At 34.6% G+C, this 20075-nt stretch overlaps 2 protein-coding genes across 2 annotated transcripts; one reads left to right on the top strand and one right to left on the bottom strand.

Moving 5' to 3' along the window:
* The first annotated feature begins 611 nt into the window (after positions 1-611).
* On the top strand, positions 612-3358 carry LOC120275904 (serine carboxypeptidase-like 16). The gene is made up of 6 exons (XM_039282638.1): positions 612-784; positions 853-989; positions 1106-1185; positions 1282-1404; positions 1495-1597; positions 2176-3358. The coding sequence occupies exons 1-6, from the start codon at positions 669-671 to the stop codon at positions 2289-2291; spliced, it is 675 nt and encodes a 224-aa protein (XP_039138572.1). The 5' UTR covers positions 612-668; the 3' UTR covers positions 2292-3358.
* Positions 3359-13232: 9874 nt separating this feature from the next.
* On the bottom strand, positions 13233-14726 carry LOC120279014 (scopoletin glucosyltransferase-like). Its single transcript, XM_039285843.1, has 2 exons — positions 14376-14726; positions 13233-14311 (listed from the first exon to the last, which is right to left on the bottom strand). The coding sequence occupies exons 1-2, from the start codon at positions 14724-14726 to the stop codon at positions 13316-13318; spliced, it is 1347 nt and encodes a 448-aa protein (XP_039141777.1). The 3' UTR covers positions 13233-13315.
* Between the last annotated feature and the right edge of the window lie 5349 nt (positions 14727-20075).

Here is a 20075-nt window from a genome sequence, read left to right as displayed (position 1 = left end):
ACTAATATGCTACTTTCTTGGTTTTTAGCAGCATCTGACAATCATCAATAGACTCAGGTCGAGGCTACTCAGAAGATCAAGCGCTCTATCAATTTCTTCAGCGCTAGGGTTTCCAACACTTCCGGCGAATCAGATCCTATTCCAGAGTTGGAGTAGACTTGGAGTAGAGCTTTCTACTCTTGGCCTTGTAGACCTATATCCCCTTTTGGTGGTTTCTGTCTATAGAGTTGATTTATTGGCTTGTTATCTGTTCTTTGTTTTTGCTCTTAGTTGTTCTTGCGCCTCATCTCTGGTGAGAGCTTCAGTCTTTTCTAGTTTATTTGTACTTTGTTTGTTTGTACTGTTTTTTTTTTCAATAAATTTGTGGTTTATCCACTTTTATAAAAAAAAAACCACCAACAAGTATTTAATCAATTTGATCCAATAAACAAAAACAATTATTGTAACAACCACCCCCGCTTCTATAGCAAGCCATTCTTCTTCTTTCAGCACTTTGGTGGGTGGCAGAAATTGTTTAAAATTGATAACATTTAATAGCACAGGGGCCCATTACCGCAAACGAATGGAAATCTTTTAGACTTATGAGATTCTATGAAATGATGCGAGTCTAAAAAACACCCAAGCACAACCAAGACTCAAATGAGCAAATCAGTCTGTTTTCTGACGCCATGGTTTCTTGTCTTCTTCAGCTGCTACTGATCCTATGGCCACTGTTCATCTCTGCTTCCATTGTTACTCATCTTCCTGGCTTTCATGGTCCACTTCCCTTCCACATTGAGACTGGGTGAGCTGAAGTTCTAATTACTGAAACTTGATGATTTTAATGTCTAAATTTTGGTTGCTTTTTTATATATATGATGGTGTGGATGAAGTGCAGTTCTTTTATTACTTCATAGAGTCTGAGGGAAATCCAGCCCAAGACCCTCTTCTTCTTTGGCGCACTGGTGGCCCTGGTTGCTCTGCTTTCTCTGCCCTCATTATTCAAAACGGTAATTTCTTTCATTTTATCTTTTCTTTTTTTGTTTTTTCCTTTCTTGTTGTTAAAAATGAAAGGAAAAAGAAAAAAGTTTTTGTTTTTGATGGTGGACTTGATGATCATTGGTAGGTACTCTGAAGTTCAAGATTGTGAAGTATTATAATGGTAGCTTGCCAACACTTTTGTATCATCCTTTTTCTTGGACTAAGGTAGATTATGTTCATTACTTATTTTTTCCGATTTCTCTTCCACCCAACAGCTTTGATTTTTTTTTTTTTTTCTTAAATTTATTTATTTTTTGTTAGGTCTCAAATATGATCTTCTTAGATTCTCCTGTTGGAACTGGATTCTCATTCTCAAATACTTCAGAGACATATGTTGATGGTGGTGTCACTTCATCCTTGAGAGTTCACAAGTTTATCAGAAACGTATTCAGTTACTTGATGTTCTTTTGCCTTTGTTTCAAATTTGTTAATAATAATTAAGCAGTAAAAATTAAATTTGTGTTGTGATAACAGTGGCTGATTGATCACCCAAAATTCCTATCTAATCCTCTGTATGTTGGTGGTGATTCATATGCTGGCAAGGTTGTTCCATTCATCACTCACCTGATATCACAAGGTAATTAAGCTGAGCACCAGGTTTTTCTAGTTAATGATCTAGATGAATAGCTATCTCTAACAAAAACTAGTTTTTCTATTTGATATAATAAGCCAATTAAAGACTGAAGAACCACCTTAAATCTAATGTCTTTTAGTAGTTCTGAATTGCTACTTTTCATTGATACTTTGTTGTTAATCTCGATAAACAGTAGTAGCTCATCACACCAGTCTTTCCGCCTAATGTCTGCCCTGTTTGTTCCATCAAAAATGTGATGTTTGATATGCAGGTATTGAATCTGGGCCTCCACCTCCTCTGAATCTGAAAGGTAATAATATATGGATGTTGATCATGACTAGTGCTATTCTGTCCAGAGATATTTGATTGGCAACCTATTTACTGTAGAAGTCATTGATACTGTGGACCTCACCTATCTTAAATAATAAAAAAAAACCCATCTCCATTAAATAAGGGGAAAAAAAATTGTTGCTTTTATTTTCCCATTCTTTAGCCCGTGAAACCCCTCTATTTTCTTTCCTAAAACCATGAGCCTTCTCTTCCATTTGTTTCTTCATTAACCGGGACTCCCTATTCCTTAGGCTCACCGTCAACCTCACCATTAGCCATGCCATCGCCTTGGGTCTGGAGCTTCAAAAAAGTGATTCGGTGGTTAAAAACTTCATCTATCTTCCTTTGTGCCTCCCTTGCTTGGTGAGCCGATGAAAATCAGACTTTTTAGCTTGGTGAGCGGCCCTCAAGTTCTTGTTGTCAGCCTAATTTTCGCCATCCAACCTTGTAAGCCTTTTGTTTGAAATTTTTTTTTCTTGTTCTTGCCAAGCTTGTGGGTAAAAACAGATGATGCTAGCATATTATATTTTTTTTAGTTCTTCTTTGCTTTGCTAGTAAAGGATATTAGTTTGTATTGAATAGCATGTGTCTTATTTGTCTACTTGGCTAATTGCTTAGTTTTGGTTATACCCACAAGGTGTTTGTTGAAATGTCATTTCCTTTGGAACATGATTTTTGGCTATGGTATGGCTAAGTTAACTTGTGATGAGATGTTTAGTGTTATATAGAGTAGAAAGTGAGTCTTTAAATTTTGGCATGGGTTTTGATCTATGTTTTGGGTTGTGTTAAATTATTGTTTTGAGCTATTAGATTTTGATTATGCTTTTAGGGTTGTTCAAGAAGGATTGATCTTGTTTTCGAGTGGGAGTTAGATTTTTGGGATCTCCAGGTAAGTACACCACATATAAATACGTACATATATGTATATGCAAATTTTTGGATTTCCGATAAACATCTACATAATTATTTAATTACTTTGGGTTTTATTGTAAAACCATTCATAATATTATATTTAAATAATATGGATTTTAAGATACTGTAATTATCCTTGTTGGCATATGTAAGATACTGTAATATTTAAATTTCTGATACATAAGAACATATGCCAACAATCTTACATTTGCTACTATAAAGGTAGGTATGTGCCCCAAGGAAAATATCATCCATAAGAATTTTTAAGCACAAAATTAGGAAAAATAAATGCTAAAGAGGAGGTGGTTGTATGTATTTATTCATTCAGGGTGCTGGTCACACAATTCCGGAGTATAAGCCAAGGGAAAGTCTAGCTATGGTTAAGAGATGGCTTTCATATCAACCGCTCTAAGTTTTTTTATGGCATATTTTTTATCAAATAAGATCCATTGGTTGTGTTTGTTTCTCTATATATGTTGCAACATGAGACTTGAGTTCTCTAAACAATTTGTATTTGTTGAAGTGCTTCTTTCAAATTCCAATAAAACAAATGATTTAATGTGCATGTCCTCATCATGAGTAAGCCATTCATTAGCTTGCCTCTTGTGCTCCTAGTTCACATGTATATGTCTTACCTCTTATTTTTTGAATAAAATTTGTTCATTTATATCAAAGGGTGTTTTATCCAGTGGTATCAGCCTTGTTACCAAAGATGTGTTGCTTGCAGCCCAATCTTCAAGTCCATTGGGTGAGTGTGCATCCAGATATGTGTTTTGTTCACTAGGTTAAAAAATAAAAAATAAATTACAAATTTATTAGGAAAAAAAAAACATGTACAAACATGAACAAATAAAAAAATAAAAAATAGTACAAAATTCATTGAATGTGGAGCTGAAACAAGAACATATAAAAAATAGGGAAAATTTCAAAAATAAACCTTGTGGTTGTCGGGTTTTGCAAAATAGGGACAAAAACGAAAAAATTTTCATTTACTACCATGTGGTTTCTTTGCGTGGCAAAAATAAGAAAAAATATTAACGGTCGTTAGTACTTGCTTATGTGGCAAGGGCAAAGTTGTCATTTAACATAAACAAAAATCATAAGTTAGTCCAAGTTGACTAATCACTTTTGAGTAGCTAATTAATGTTTTAATTAAACACACCTTCATTGTTGAAAGAAATTTACTTCGATTGGCACCCAATGTTCAGAGAGAGAAGAAGTTGTTAACATAAGCAAGTGCCAACTCAGAGTAACTTATGATTTTTTTTATGTTAAATGACAACTTTGCCCTTACCACATAAGCAAGTGCTAACGACCGTTATGATTTTTCTTATTTTTGCCACAAGGTTTATTTTTGAAATTTTCCCTAAAAAATATATAGGTAAAATTCATATTAAAAAAACACAAGACTGGAAAAAACACAAGACTGGAACAGTCACAGTTGAACTCTTCTATCTGAGTGAAAACAACCTTATTTACACTTAACTCTTTCTAAATATCAAGTATAAAGTGATATTTTCGCCCTCACACACACAAAAAAACGCAGGGTGATCGAGCCGCCTTTTTCAAATGTTTTTAATTAAACAATTATTTTTTTAAAACATCTTAAATTCTTAGAAAATATGCAAAAATATTTCGGTGTTACATGAACCATTTTATAATTTACATATTATTATCACTTTGCGTGAAATTATTTGTGGACCCCACTTCCTGATTATATACTAGCCGTCGATGCAAACTTTTTTCAATCAAAGCCATTGATTTTTAAGATTTTTAAAACCCTTCTTCTTATCTTTAGCGGTTACAAAAAAAAAATCACGATCTAACTGTATCTCCACTGCCCACGATCATCTATTGTTATGAAAAATAAAAAAAGAACTTCCAGGGTCCGTTTGATACAAAAGATTTTGAGGGCGTTTGATTTACAAATGGGACCAGCAAAAACTACCCAATCGGTACAGCACAACTTCTTAATTTTTTTTGTACTGTACAAAAATTCTTGTGTAGTACAGGACAACTTATGACAAAATTGTCTCTATTTAAAATTAAAAATTACATACTCATTAAGGAGTGATAACATGATTTATTTTGTTTTATCTTTTTATTTATCTTTTTAAAATTTAGTTGTTTATTTATCTATTTATTTATCTATTTAAAATTTTATTTATTTATTTATATATCTATTTATTTATATTTTAGGATTTAAATATTAATGAAAGTTTGTTTGTTGTGGATTAAATGTTTTTAAAATTATGTTAATTTTTTTAACTTATTGTTGTTGTTGGGCTTTGTAAAATTTGCTAAGATTTTCATAAAATATTATTGTATTTTTTTATTATAAAATAAATATAGAATAATAAAAAGGTATTATCGTAATTTACTATTTTGTGTTCCATACTGTTCAATGAAAATCATACATAGAACAGCACAAGCACTTGTGATGTACTTAACTATTTGTACTATATTGTACTGCTTGTGCTGTTCTCTTTAACGAATCAAACGGACCCCCAATCTTCCTTTCTTTTCCTTCTTCGTGGTGACATCGGCAAGGACGAGTGGATCTGAGTTGTTTTGCTTATACTTTCAAAGGAAGATCTTGGAGCTTTGTGTAGATTTTTAATTTCTTATTTTTCTTGAAGGTTGTTGGCTCTGTGAGAGTTCTTCCTTTCTGAAACCCTAAAATTGTTCCTATTTTTTTTTATTTATTTATTCACCTTTAAACCTTAGATTTAGCCTGAGTTTCTAGGGTTTGTTCCTAATTTGTAGTTTTAAGGAATTTTGTTTCTCTTTGATGTGTGCACCTATAAGCATACTCTTAGAAACTTTGTCCATGATGTTTTTATAGATTTAATCACGTCTCAAGGATGAGGTTTTGCACGATATATTTGATGTAATGTGAAGTATAGTTGATTGAGATACAATCTTTCGCCATGAGAAAGAAATTATTAGCTAATTAGCCTGATTTAATTTGATAGGTTTCAGATTTTCATTTTTGATAATAGCAGAAATGTCTCTCCGATTTTAGGGATCTTAGAGGTAGAATTTGGAGGAGAGTAAAATATAAAGTTGTAGATTTTGATATTATCTAAATACCTGCAAAATTTTAGATTTTATGCATATGTAGTTTATGAGATATAGCCCTATTAGTATAATTGTCACAGATGATATTTCTGTGCAGAAGTTAAAAAATTATGGTCATTTTTTTATAATCATGGAGATTGAATTAGATAAGGTGAAAATATAAAAGTTGATCATTTTTGGGTTATCTGATTGTTAGTAAAATTGCATTACTTTTGGAGTTGTAGGTTGAGAGATGCAAATTTTAAAAGTATGTCTAAATTATAAGTTTGCAGAAATAACTGGAGAATCAAATGAATGCTATAATTTGAGTAGTACTCCAAATAATGTGAATTTCAGATATGTCATAGTCTTAGATGTTTAATTTTCTCAAAATTTTTGAAAATTTGTGATTTGGAAAAGTGTATGTGAAGTTATGAGGGTTTTAGTACTCATTAATCATGTTGGAATTATTGATATGGCTTTTAGAGTGGATAATTTCTATTGTACCCTTGCAATAATCAATATTTGGGAGTTTAGAATAACAGTTTGAACTTTTTGCGATTGTACCCTTCTAAAATCTTTTTTAAGATACTATTGCTTGTTAGCCTCGATTTTTTAGAGTGTGTAAGGTTTGGAAGTATTTTTTGGGCATTAATCAGGTAAGTATCCCACATATAAAATCCTATTATATGTATATTCTTGAAAATTCTAGTTTTGTAAACTTTTGGAATTTTTGAGAAAAATACTGGTTATTTTGATTTATATTTTGAATTATTTATTTATTATTATTTTTGGAATTACTTTAAATTATTTGAAACTTTGAGTATTGATATTTTATTTTGGATTAGAATTATCTGAAAGGTTTGAATATCTATTTAAATTCAAATTATTTAATTTCTAAAGTTTTAGACAAGTTATCTAAATATGTAGTATTTCAATTCTGAATTTCAAATATCTTTTAGTTAATTTCTAATTAATTATTATTAATATTTATTAAATTATCTGTTCATGTTTCGATTAAAATAACTGGTTTATTTTGATATGATAAAAATGGGATCACGCGACTGCAAATTACATGAATTTTGATAATTTATTGTTTTGTGAACATGAAATACTTTGACACAGTACTCATAGTCCCTAAACTAACTTTGCAATAACTCTGTCACTGGGGGTTAAACACTGACCGTGTCAACATATACTCTGATATAGAAACTATAATTTCCCACAGCTTTCCGTCGGTGAAGAATAATGGCTTCTAATAATTCTGACTCGGGTCACCGAGGGTAAAAATATGACTTTTAATAATTATGGCTCGGGTCACCGATGGTAAATATATGAATTCTGTTATTTTGTTTTGGCAATAGTTATTTGGGGGACCTACATGCTTGGTTTTGACATCTGTGTTTATTTGAAACAAATTTGATTTCTGATTTTGATTTTGATAATTTATTATTTTTGTAAATGATCCCTATATTTTTTAGTAGGGTACTTACTGGGTTGTCAAGCTCATAATCTTGTTGTTGATTTTTTTTATATCAGGAATAAATAGTACGACAGACATCTTAGTGAGCTAGCGAGAGATTGTGATCTTGATCCTTTCTATATTTTGAGTTGTCTTTATGTCTATGTGAGTATTTGTTTTATTTATAGAACACCAGCTTATATTTGAAGTTGGAATTTTGAACCGTGTGAATTTTCTGTTTTTGACTTTTGATAATACATCTCTGTTAGCTTATATGTTCTGCTTTCGATCAGGTTTTGAGGCCTTGTATGTCTACTTGGTTTCGGCCTTGTAGGTGTATGGCTGTTTGTCAGCGTCCCGTGTCCATTGAGGTGGGTTCGGGGCGTGACATTATTCCAAATCTCGGTTTTTTCTTTTTTTTAAAAAAAAATCTGTAGGTAAAAGCAAAGAAAAAAACATTTATTATAATATTTTTATATACACTAAGTTTATTCGTTTCCAAGTTTCATCCATTAAAATTTATATAAAAAAATGTCCCATGAATGATGTCTAAAAATTTAGATAGGTAACTATACCATAGCATTTGTATCGTTTTTACTCACTAAACACCAATTATATTTCACCGGAAGGGAAGGGTACTCTTAATCTTAATATTCAAACTAAATTTATTTAACGGAGCTGCTTGAATGGCCACGTCAATGATGACTTGACTCTCATTAATCCCACTTGAACATGACACATCACACTTATAGCACCTCATCAGCCGGCGACCCATCCATGTCTCCGCATCCACACCTCACCTCCATCCCTTCCCTCTTTGTCGAGAAATCCATGGATCTCTCCAACTCCTCGCAAAAAGAGAAGAGCATTCTCTTCCGCCCCGCCCCCCACCCATCATTGAACCCACCACATCTTCAACCGCTTCATGGAGTATGCCCTTGGCGGATCCCTCATCGACAAGATCAAGCTCAGCGGGGAAAGCTCGATGAGCTCTCGATCTCTCCCGCACGAACAAGATCTTTTTGGGGCTCGCCCGTCTCCACAATGATGTTTGGGCATTCGGATGCACGATGATTAAGATGGCAACGAGGAGACCTCTATGGCTAATTGGATCAGAGATAGATCTTTAAACAGATCGGCTTCTCTGGCATGGTTCTCCAATGAGGGTAAGGATTTTGTTTCAAAGAGTTTGATGAAATGTTTAGGGCATTAATGGTTGGCTTCGGAGCTCTTGAAGCACTCATTTGTAGTTTCATTGAAGACTTCGTCTGAGGTGACGATATGGGTTTCTCTAAAGAGTACTTTGGCTCTAGATGTAGGGGAATCTCTCACCAACAACGACAATGAATCTCCAGCAAAATCTTCAGTGAGATTTGGGATCTTTTCAGCTAGTGAATTAGAGCTGGGACGAGAATTGGATTTCAATGAGAAGCCAAAGCATCTTAGTCGGTGTTTGGTATGCGGGAAAAATAAGCAAAGTTGCTTCCTTGTCCCAAGCCATGGCAACAAATGGGCAAGATCGGGTTAGTGCCCCTTTTCCTCTCTTTCCATTTCCTTTTCCTTTCTCCCCTCATGTAATAGTTATATATTACCATGTTTCAATTTCTAAATTTCTTTCCTTTATTTTGTCATTGAGTTTGGGTTGTGATTTTGGTTTTGTCTATGGTTTTTGGAATTGTTGGAATTTAGAAGTGTTTGGGATGAGAAAGATGGATTTAGTCATGGTTTATTGTCCAAAGGTGTAGCTTTATTTTGTAGTTAGTATTTCAACCTTGTCTAAAATATATGGTCAAAAGTTCATGTGCATAGTTTCTCTATGTTAACTGAAAAATAACAGATGATAGATATATTTAAAGTTTTTCTAAGGTAATTTTAAGTTTTTTGAAAATGTTTGAGGATTGAATGAACTTGAATTAATTTACACAAAAGTAGACACAATTTATTGATGTGAGTGGATCAAATATAATATTTTTATCTGAAATAAGAATGTTGTAGTTATTGTATATGAGTTTTCCCCCAATATTTCACATTTGTTTGCAAATTATTATTGAATATTATATTAATGAATTATACTTAAAAGCTTGGAAGCTTGGAGTTTCTAGCTTAGACTATAACATAATTTGATTTTCTTATATTGTGTAATGTGTAATAATCATTCACTAGGTGTAAATGGAATTATGTCAATGAAGTGTACTTCAAAGCCTAATTGGACTGCAGTAGTTATTTAATTTGGCAAAATTCTGTATGTAATGATCCTGCTTTTGATATCAATAAATTACACTTGAAAGGTTGGACTCCTAAAATTATATTTATGAATTGTATTTGAAAGTAAGGTTAGACTTTCAAATGTACTAATCCTTTGTTGCATAATTCTATAGTAGCTAAATATATAATTTGGCAAAATTGTGTGTTACATAATAATTATGCACTAGTTGTTAATGGAAAAATTATTACACATTTCATGAATAATCCTACACTAGTTGCCAAATGTATCTAAGAACAGTAATATATATATGTAGGTCCTTTATTCCCTTCCTGACTCCTAATGAGTAGTTGAATTTCAAGATGCAACATCTGGTGGGAGAACTTGAATAGTAAGAAATTGCTAACTAAAGAGATAGTGGAGTTTTTTTTTTAAAATTATTATTATTTTTTTAACTCTTGCAACTAACTTGTGGGATGGGGAAAAAACTAATTTGTAATCCTAGGGGTCCCTCCAGCAAAGGTAAGTTGAAGATGTAGGAAGAAGAAGAATGGATATGGGCACAACTGAAATGGTAAAACTCACCCATTGGAATTCTAAATTTGTTATGTTTTGTAATACACTAACTTATTCTTACACATGAACCTAATCCAACTGCTACAAATGAGACAACAACCCATCCACCTGGATTTACTCTTAGATGGATGCCTGATGTGAGTCAATTGGCATTAAACCTATGTTTTTCTCTTAATAAAATACTGACATGGTTTGTGAATGCTATGCAGGGGTCTAGTCAAGTTATTTACTCACAATAGAGCTCTGCCACAAGAGTTGCAAATGCAAACCCACATAAGGTTGCTAGGAGACAACCAGTAGGCAAGTGGCACTAAGGTACATGGGAGGAAAATCCCAAGCTGCAAATGTGACACAAAAACAAAAAGAAGAAAACTACCTCAATATGGTGGTAATTCTTAGGAAAATTACAAAAAGGTGTGGAGGAAGAGGATGCAAATGGTATTGTGGAGGTTGCTCACACTGTGCAGATATTTTGTGGTTGGATGAATTTTTGTTGACATGTAATTTTTGTTGAATGTGGAACAATTGGATGTTCAGTTGTTCATAAATTGGCACTTTTTTTGCGCAAGTGTTACAGTTGTCATGTAGTTCTATAACTTTCAATATTTTCAATCAAATGGCAATTGCTAAGATAAGTTCAGATGATGTTTTTTTCCGTTCAGTATGAAGATGTGGTTACAACAAATTTTATTCTTAAACAAATAGCAAGATTTTCTCTGCAATGTTTATAATTTGTAAATGTATCAATTACATATACAATGGTGCTGGGTTTTAGAACTTTTGGAATTCCAATTACTTGCTTTTACAACAGTTTGAAGATGTGACTTGCAACTTATATATTCACATTTATGATACGACCTTTTTTTCTCTCAATATGGAGATGTGATTTACAACAACCTGGATTCTTAACCAAATAACAAGATCTTGTGTATTATATATATATATATATATCACTGGAATGAAACAAATTTTACTTTGACATGAAAAACCAAATAACAAGCTGTCCCATTTAAAACAAACTAGGTTAATAAGGGTAATTAACCTTGCTGACAAATCCAAAACTCTCCCACAATGAATAGGCTTGAAAACAAGCTTCCTGACTTTCACTTTCACTTCCAAAAAGAAAAAAAAAACCCTAATTAACTAGCTAGGAGAGAATCACGGATAAGCCAGATCTATGCTAGGACCTCTTCAGTTTGACGGTATCATCATAAGGATGTCTGTCATTAATTGACAAAAAAAAGGCTTCATCCTCTCAGGCGATTAGGGTTCTTGGAAGGGTCTCGGAGTTCACGAGAGCGAAAAGAAGAGGAAAAGGTTCCTTGGCGCGAAGAGGAAATAAAAAAAATGGGTAGTTTGTCACGTGGCATGATGATGTGTCACATAGGATGAGATGTGTCATGACGCGTCGGATTGTCGTTAACGACGTGAGCGTTGATGACTCAAATAGACGTGATTTTAAAATTTGGGCACCTAATTGAAAATTTTTGAAAGTTCAAAGACTCAAACAGTAATACCCGAAAAATTGAGTGACCATTTAGATAATTTACCCATAACTTTATATGAAAACCTATTCATACCAAATGAAGAAATTAACTTTACATGCATTTTAGTTATAATTTTCATTATCTATACCAAACATTGTATTGTTACTTTCGAAGGGAAATAATTACAATAAAAGATTTTGGAAAGTCTTTTATTGCAAAGCACCAAACAACCCCTTAATTGAAAAGTCTTTTAAAGGTGAGGTGGCGTAAGTGTGATGTGTCATACCCAGATGGGATTAATGAGTGCTAAGTCATCATCAGTGTGTTCATTTCGACTGCCACGTCAAATACATTTAGTCCATTTTCCACGAGTACCTTCACGGTGAAATATAATTGCTAGTGTCTAGTAACTAAACAGATATCAAACTGAAATCTGGTACATAAACTAGAAAAAGCCATAATACAATGACCTACTTAAATTTTGGGTAAAAATTTAGGTATATCTAGCTTTTACCTTATTACAATGGATAATTATAAAAGTAATATGATAAATAAAATATTATATAAATATCATAACTTAATTATGAAATGATTCACACCCTTTGTTGTGTAATTAGAGAAATCATTCAATAAAACAAATATATACAAATATAAAATTCTTTTTAAATTATTATTTACTAAATTATTATTTCATATAAAATATTTTGAAACTTTTTATAATATTTAATAATTTTTTTAGAATCTTAATAATATTTATAATATTTTATTTTTATAATTGTTTTAATAATATTTTGATATTATTAAATGACACATCAGCCACTCGAATAAAAAAATTAAGGGATGTTATTAGAATAGACCACCATTTTTTTTCAAAACAGATAATAGAGAGACTAGTGGACAAAAAATAATAAAAATACAAAAGATGGTAACTAATTTTGTAGCATCTACATCGATAATTCAAATATTGTATACATTATTAGTCCAAACTTACCCATGAATCCACTAATTTCTGCTGCTTCCATTATTATTGTTATTTGATTGGCTGTAGGGCTGGCTTTTATTGGGCCTGGAGTTGGTCAAGGTATTGCTGTAGGTCAAGCAATAAATGGTATTGCAAGGTGATGGAGTTTTCTGAAAAAACCTGCTTCCGGAGGAAGATTTTTTAGCAATAAGAGACAGAGAGCTGAAGAGAGGAACAAAAAAAATCTTTCGTATATAACAGTATAATTTCAATTCATGTATAACAGTATAATTTCAAGGAATAAAAAAACTCACGAATGTTAGTTATTAGGAGAGATCATTGTTCTTGCAAAACGGATAATAGAGAGATTTGTGTACAAAAAATAATAAACAGACAAGAGTGTATTTTAACTATAATATGAAGATTTTTATGGATATCATACCAATTTGTTTGAACCCCCTTTTACAAATACCATAATTTTTGCATAACCCCCTTTTACAAATACCATAATTTTTGCATGCAAGGACGTGACAGCGCGTTTGAAACAATGAAGTTTTCAACTTTTCAATAAAGCATTGCTCAATGATGTGTGGTGACCGTGAGTCCGTGACCCTGCTGTTTAATAACTAAAAATAATAATAAAACTATTTAGAAGAAAAGGCCCTTAATATTATTATGATTATTATTATTCAGTAACACAATCAGTGTCATGAAGTCTAATAAGACCAAACTAGCCTTTGATCTGACGGTGTTCATTGCGAATCGCAATGAGCCCATCAATCAAACGGCTGAGATCTGCATGCGACGTGCCACCCTCTGCCACGGCCTTCCTCGCAAGCTGAGCCAACTCCGCCACCCTCTTCCTCATCGCCACCACCTCCTCGCCGGAACCCATCAACCTCTTCACCGCCGCAGCCACCGTCTCCGCAGGCACCACCACCTTCTCCTCCTCCTTGACACTCTTAACCCCCTCCCACGCCGGAACCCCCACCTTCACCACCTCCACCACCATCTTCTCGTTAACAAACTGCTCCGAATGAATCGGCCAAGTGATCAACGGCACGCCGGCGGTCACCGCCTCAAGGACGGAGTTCCACCCACAGTGGCTCATGAAGCCGTCGACGGCAGCATGGCTCAAGATCTCCGTTTGGGGGGCCCACCCACGCAGCACCAACCCACGTCCCTCCACCCTCTTCTCAAACCCCTCCGGGATCCACTCCTCCACCTCGCCGGATCCCAGAGCCCAAACAAAACGCTCGCCGGAGATCTCCAACCCCAAAGCCAGCTCCTTTATCTGCTCCTCCTTCATCCTCCCCATCGTCCCGAACGCTACGTAAATTACCGAGCCATCCTCCTTCTTGTCTAGCCAGCGCTCCAAGCACGGCTCCATCTTCTTCTCTTTCTTCACCGGCTGGCCGGCAATGGAGACGGGGCCGAGGAGGAAGAGGTTGCGCCGAAGATGGCCGAGATTGTAGTAGTGTTCGACGTAGTCAGCCTCGAGAGCGGAGAAGGAGTTGAGGATGACGGCGCGGCTTGAACGCTCGGCGTCACGGATACAGTCGAGCATGGGAGGGTAGTCGAAGAGCTCCGGGAGCTGAGAGCGGATGAGATGGACGGAGTGAGGGAAGCCGGGGATGGAGAAGGGAAGAGAAGGGTCGGAGATAGAGTCGTAGGGACGGTGGAAAGCGAGGTCGTTGACGACGCAGTGGGCGAAGAGGTTGTTGGACTGGAAGAGAAGGTGGGGAAATGTTGTGATCGCCGGCGAGGGAGGAAGTCCAGTAGTTAATGACGTCGGAGACGATGGCGTCAGGGTGGAGAGTGGAGAGGAGGTGGGAGAGAGGGTCGCGGAGGGAGAAGACGGCCGAGAAGAAGTTGGTGGTGAGGGAGAGAGGGAGGACGGTGAGGTTCTCGCAGCCGGAGGGGAGGTTGAAGGTGGATGAAGGGAAGGGGATGAGGTGGAGGGAGTGGTGGAGGAGAGGGTGGACAAGGTGGGCGTTGCCGGGGGTAGTGACGATGGAGACCTTAACGCCGTGGTTAGAGAAGAGACGTGCGATGTCGAGCAATGGGAGCATGTGGCTGGGAGCTAAGAAGGGGAAGAAGAGGACGTGGAGTGGTGCTGCCAGTGCTTCACCGGAATCCATGGCTGTTTTAGGTTTAGGGTTTTGCTTGCTTTTGGGTAAATGATATAAATGAAATAAAGGGGCTGACCTATAATAAAATTATTTTAAATTATATATTTTTAATAGGGTTTTGTTTTTGTTAACCATTAGATAGCCCGATAGTATGACACCAAAATATAAAGAGTAGGTCATGGGTTCATATCACTCCCTCTAATAATAGTACTGTTCATACAGGATGTTTATACTATTCTCACTATTTATCGGGATTCTTATATTATTTTTGTTCACCCGAAATTTGCGCTTGTAGTCTATTATTAAAAAAAAATTGGTTATTTATTTATTTATTTATTTTGGGTTATTGGTACCTCATGGCAATCTCTGATTTGTTGGTACTTGGTACCCCATGGGGTAGTAAAATATAGGTGGAAAAAGGCTTTATGATCCTTGTTTGGAAATTAAAAAACAAATAGGATGGATGTAATATATATATATATATATATAAGTAATTTATCAACTACAGACATTCTATAATAATTTTTTTTTGGAATTGAATTCCAGGGGTGTCTCTTCTACGGCTATTAAATAATAATTTAACTGTTATTGTTGATGAATTAAACCCAAGGGTTTAATAATCAGACAAGTCGACAAACTAGTTGGCCAACCGGTTCAATAATTTTCATTTTTTAAATTTTAAAATAAATAAAAATTATTAAAATAATCATAAAATTATAAAAAAATAAAATCCAGAAAATTCAGAAAAAATGGAGAAAAATAGAAATTTAATAAATATATCTATGAAATTATAACATTATTATTTTTAAAAAATTATTTTTCCAAGTATTTTTTCCTAAAGAAAGCTCTAGAGGTATTGTTTTGTTTCTTGATTTATGTTTATATAGAAAAAAGGAGAAATTTTAATTGTAATAGAAGCTTGATCCTATTCTACTCGGATTAAAAATTTAAATTTAAGTTTAAATAAAATTTGATTTTTTATAGATAATGATCCCTGTTTATCTATATAAAAAAATTAATTAAAAGTTAGATCTTATCCCTCGGATGAAAAAATAATTATTAAATTTGAGTTTTATATAAAAATTTGATTATATTCTAATCGATAATGATACTGAAAGAAAGAAAAAATATTTTTTTTAAAATATATATATAAAAGCTATGTACCGGATATAAAGATAAAAGAAATATAATTTAAATTTTTAAATAAAAATCATAAGAAAAAAAAACAAAAGAATGGAGAATAAAAGGGGGAGGGGATCCATGTGCATCTCCTTCTTTGATGGTGGGATACGGGGGAGAACGTACGCAGTACGCTCATGATCTATCCATCCATGTGCATGTGCATCTCCTTTCCTTATGGTGGGACACGGGGGAGAGAACGTACGCTCGTGATCTATCCATCCATGTGCATGTGCATCTCCTTTCCTTAATGGTGGGACCGGGGGATTGTTTTTTTTCATATAAAAAATCATGATAAACCGGTCCTGTCCAACCGGTTCACCGGTTCCCAGTTCAAACCAGTTCATAACCAGTTCGATCAAAACCAGGTTCAAATTATATCAGTGAACCGGACTGGCGGCCGACTCCAAGTTGAACTGGTTGTACCGGTTGGATCGGTTCAGTTTTTAAAACCCTGGTTAAACTTTAACAAAGCGACAATTCTTACACCCGTGTTTCCCAAGCCTCTCATGCTGCCCCTCCAACCTTAGCCTCGCCCATCCCTTGTTAGCCAACGCCCTCTCTCTCTCTTACCCCAGGCTAGCCCCTTGTAGCGAGGCCATCGCTACCGCCTTCCCCGACTCTGCTCCTCTAATTCGTTGTCAAGCCGTCCTTTCCAAGCTCTCCCTTGCACTGCCCTTCCTCCTCGTTGCCAAGTTGTCACCACCCAGCTGCCCCTTAACTTCCATACTAGGAGAACTTCAAACAAGATCTCCAAGCACTTCCGTCCTAGGTGATTCTTTACTCATCTTTTGGTATAGTGCTCAAGTTCTTTAATTTTAGGTTTTGTTTGGTTTGGAAAAAATTGAGAAAAAAGAAGTACAATGAGAAGGAAGTTATGATGTTTAGTGTTTAATTTCATGTAGAGGTTAAGATTTATTAACAAATTAAGGATTTAATATTTGCCAATTTTGCCCCAAATTTTCCATTGAATTTGGTGTGAAATTCGTGGTTTAAGGTGCCCATATCAAAAGCTAAAATTATTTTGATTAGTAATAGAAAACTTTGCTCTTCTCCCATTTACATTAAATTGTTTAAAATTCATCTATGTTTGATTAGTGTTTATTCAGAAATCCGAATCAACATAACTAATTTTCATTGAATATGATGATTTGGTTAAACTCAATTACCATTTCAAATTTTGACTGGTCTTGTTTAGAACAATCAATGTAGAAAATGATAAGTAATCCCATCAGTTATGTGCTTTGATATATTCTGATTGGTTTTCTTAATAGGATATCATGGTGGATATCACTGATGAAATATATAACGATGATAATTTCATATATGAGGATATGGAAATAGATATGAACAAGCTCAAATTATCTCAACATCATGAAGAAGATAGTCGTATGATACAAGAGATTAACAGCCAACAATGTTTTGATGGACATGAATCGGCAACACAAGATGGACAAGAATTAGCAAAGAGTCAACAGTCTTAAGATGAACAAAAATTGGCAAGAATCCCATGTGCTGGTATGGAGTTCCATGATAAGGAGGAAGTGTTTCGATTTTACTTAGATTATGCAAAGTCTAGAGGTTTTGGGGTTAGAAGAGGTCACGTATATCGTTCATCTCATTCTCAATTAATTACATGCCAACACTTTGTATGTGATAATGAAGGAGCTAAGTGAATGACAAACAAAAGGCAACTAGACAAAACTGTTCACAAAAGCAAAGATACAAAGACAAATTGCCAAGCTCTAATGGTAGCATCCAAAAATGAAGAATGGACTATAGGCAATAAAATATTTGGCGATACACATGACCATGATTTACTAACTAGTCCCTCTAAGGTGATGAAGATGCGGTCTCACGGTTATATCAGTAAGACATGTAGAAGTTTGATGGAGGCATTGCATAAGAGTAGTGTGGGACCGAGCCAAATGTCTCGAACATTGAATGAAACACTTTCAAATATGGGGTCTACACCAATTACCCGAGATGATTGTTCAAATCATTTAAGAGGAGTCCGAAACAATAATATTAGGCAATCATGCATGACTATTGTTAAGTTTTTCAAGGAGAAAAAAGTCAATGATGATTTTTTTTACTTTGATATGGAACTTCATGAGTTTGGTCAGACGAGATCTATTTTATGGGTAGATGGAAGATGTAGAATGGCATATTTTCAGAATTTGGAGTTGTTGTTGTTTTTTATACTACTTATCAAACTTATAGATTTTTTTTTCCCATTGCTGATCCTTTTGTTGGAGTCAATCATCATAAGAAATCTATTTTATTTGGTTGCACTCTAATCGCAGATGAAAAAGAATAAAGCTCTTTATGGGTATTTCAAACATGGTTGAACTGTATGCTAGGAAAACATCCACAAACTATTGCGATAATTTTTCCAAATTATGGTCATCGACTTAGCACTTGGCATGTTGGGAGAAATTTAATGAAGTATTTAGTAGATTTGAAGAGCAAAGAGGTCTTCATGGGGGACTACAACAACTGGTTGCATAGTAGTGCATTGATTGAAGCATATGAGAGTAAATGGGGTGAACTTAAAGTAGCATACAACATTGATAACGAATATCGGTTGAGTAAAATGTATGAAACTTGACACAAATGGGTTTCTCTATATTGGCAAGATATATTCTCAGTTGGAATGACCTCTGCAAAAAGCAATGAAAATATTAACTCATTTTTTAATGGCTTTGTTAATTCACAAACGCCATTGGATGAGTTTGTTATGAAGTATGATAAGGCGTTGGGTGCTCGACGAAATGATGAAGAAAATGAAGATGCCAAGGCTTTAAGCTCTATGCCTAACTTTCATATAGGTCATACAATTGAGAGACATACAGGAGAAGTGTATACAAGAGCTGTGTTTAATATTTTCCAAGCAGAATTGCAAGAAGGTGATGGTATGCTTGCCGAACTCATTCGTGATGGGTCTAATCATGCCAAATATAAAATTAGCAATCAGGTTGTTGTATTTAGGAGAGATGGTATTGAAGATGGGGAGCCTACCACTACAAGCTCTTGTAAGAAGTTTGAGGGGAAGGTGTGTTGTGTTGCCATATATTGAAAATATTAAAAAGAGATGTTGCAAAGATTACCAAAAATTATATTCTCCATCGTTGGATTATTATTGCAAGATATAGGTCAAGTGTTATAATGGTTGAGACAAGCAACCATGCTTTTACACCCTTGATGAAGTAGAGTGCACAAAATATGTGTTTTCATATTACACATTCTATATCATCCTTAGAGATGTACGAGAAAATTATGTCTAAGCTAAATGACATCTTCAAAATGGTTGGTGAATTGTCTAGTGAATGAGAACATAGCTTATGCACGGAGCAAAGTGAGGAAAATCATGAGATTATTGGTTCCTCTTCGTTGTCTGCCTTCTCATATGCAAATGATGTTTGTGGGTCACACAACAGTATTCTTGATCCAAAATCTATTAAGAGAAAAAGTCGGCCAAAAGTGAATTTGAGAATTAAATCTGGAATCGATCTTCATTTGTCAGCTAAGAGGAAAAGGACTTGTAGTAGATGTGGTAGAAATGATCATTACATGTCTACATGCATATTCAGTAGAACAACTTATTTAAAGATTGTGTTAATTTAATTCATAGTTTCAATTGATCATTATGTTTACCAATGAAACTTTTTGTTTAGGAATCCAGCTCGGCCCTGAGCTACCAGAAACAATCACTTGTTGATGCAGTTAGTTAGTCACTTCTTGTTGCTCATTGCTCTTTTGAAGATTTTGAAGAATGTTGTTTTAATTGAAACTAATTTAGAACTAATTTAATGTTGGGATCTTATCACTCTAACAAGGAAATTATCATGTGAAAAATACATACCAAAACACAGCCGATAACAAAATGTTAACGGCAAGTAAACATTATAAATCCTAACGCATGCCAAAACTAGGATTAAATTATAAATAAATAGATAATTAAAAGTTATACCTTTCTTTTGATGACGATTCTGAACGCACCCTTGTTTCCCTAAAATCGAAAGGGGCTGCGAATTGCGACTCCCCTTTACTATCACATACACACAAACGCCTCTAGAATCAAGCAGGTATGCTAGTATCTCAAGAAATAACACTTGTTTCTTGGTTTGAATAGCAAGTACTCAAGATTCATGAGAAAAATGGGTGTAGGTGTGGCGG

The sequence above is a fragment of the Dioscorea cayenensis genome, chromosome 2, assembly GCF_009730915.1.
Source record: "Dioscorea cayenensis subsp. rotundata cultivar TDr96_F1 chromosome 2, TDr96_F1_v2_PseudoChromosome.rev07_lg8_w22 25.fasta, whole genome shotgun sequence".
Lineage (NCBI taxonomy): Eukaryota > Viridiplantae > Streptophyta > Magnoliopsida > Dioscoreales > Dioscoreaceae > Dioscorea > Dioscorea cayenensis.
The sequence above is the reverse complement of the archived record's forward strand: the minus strand, read 5'-3'. Positions and strand labels throughout refer to the sequence as shown.

Coding starts and splice junctions, on each gene's coding strand:
- LOC120275904 (XM_039282638.1), top strand. CDS start 669: ATGGTTTCTTGTCTTCTTCAGCTGCTACTGATCCTATGGCCACTGTTC. Junction 785..852: donor CCCTTCCACATTGAGACTGG/GTGAGCTGAAGT, acceptor GCTTTTTTATAT/ATATGATGGTGTGGATGAAG. Junction 1,405..1,494: donor TTCACAAGTTTATCAGAAAC/GTATTCAGTTAC, acceptor TTGTGATAACAG/TGGCTGATTGATCACCCAAA.
- LOC120279014 (XM_039285843.1), bottom strand. CDS start 14,726: ATGGATTCCGGTGAAGCACTGGCAGCACCACTCCACGTCCTCTTCTTC. Junction 14,312..14,375: donor CTGACGCCATCGTCTCCGAC/GTCATTAACTAC, acceptor CTTCTCTTCCAG/TCCAACAACCTCTTCGCCCA.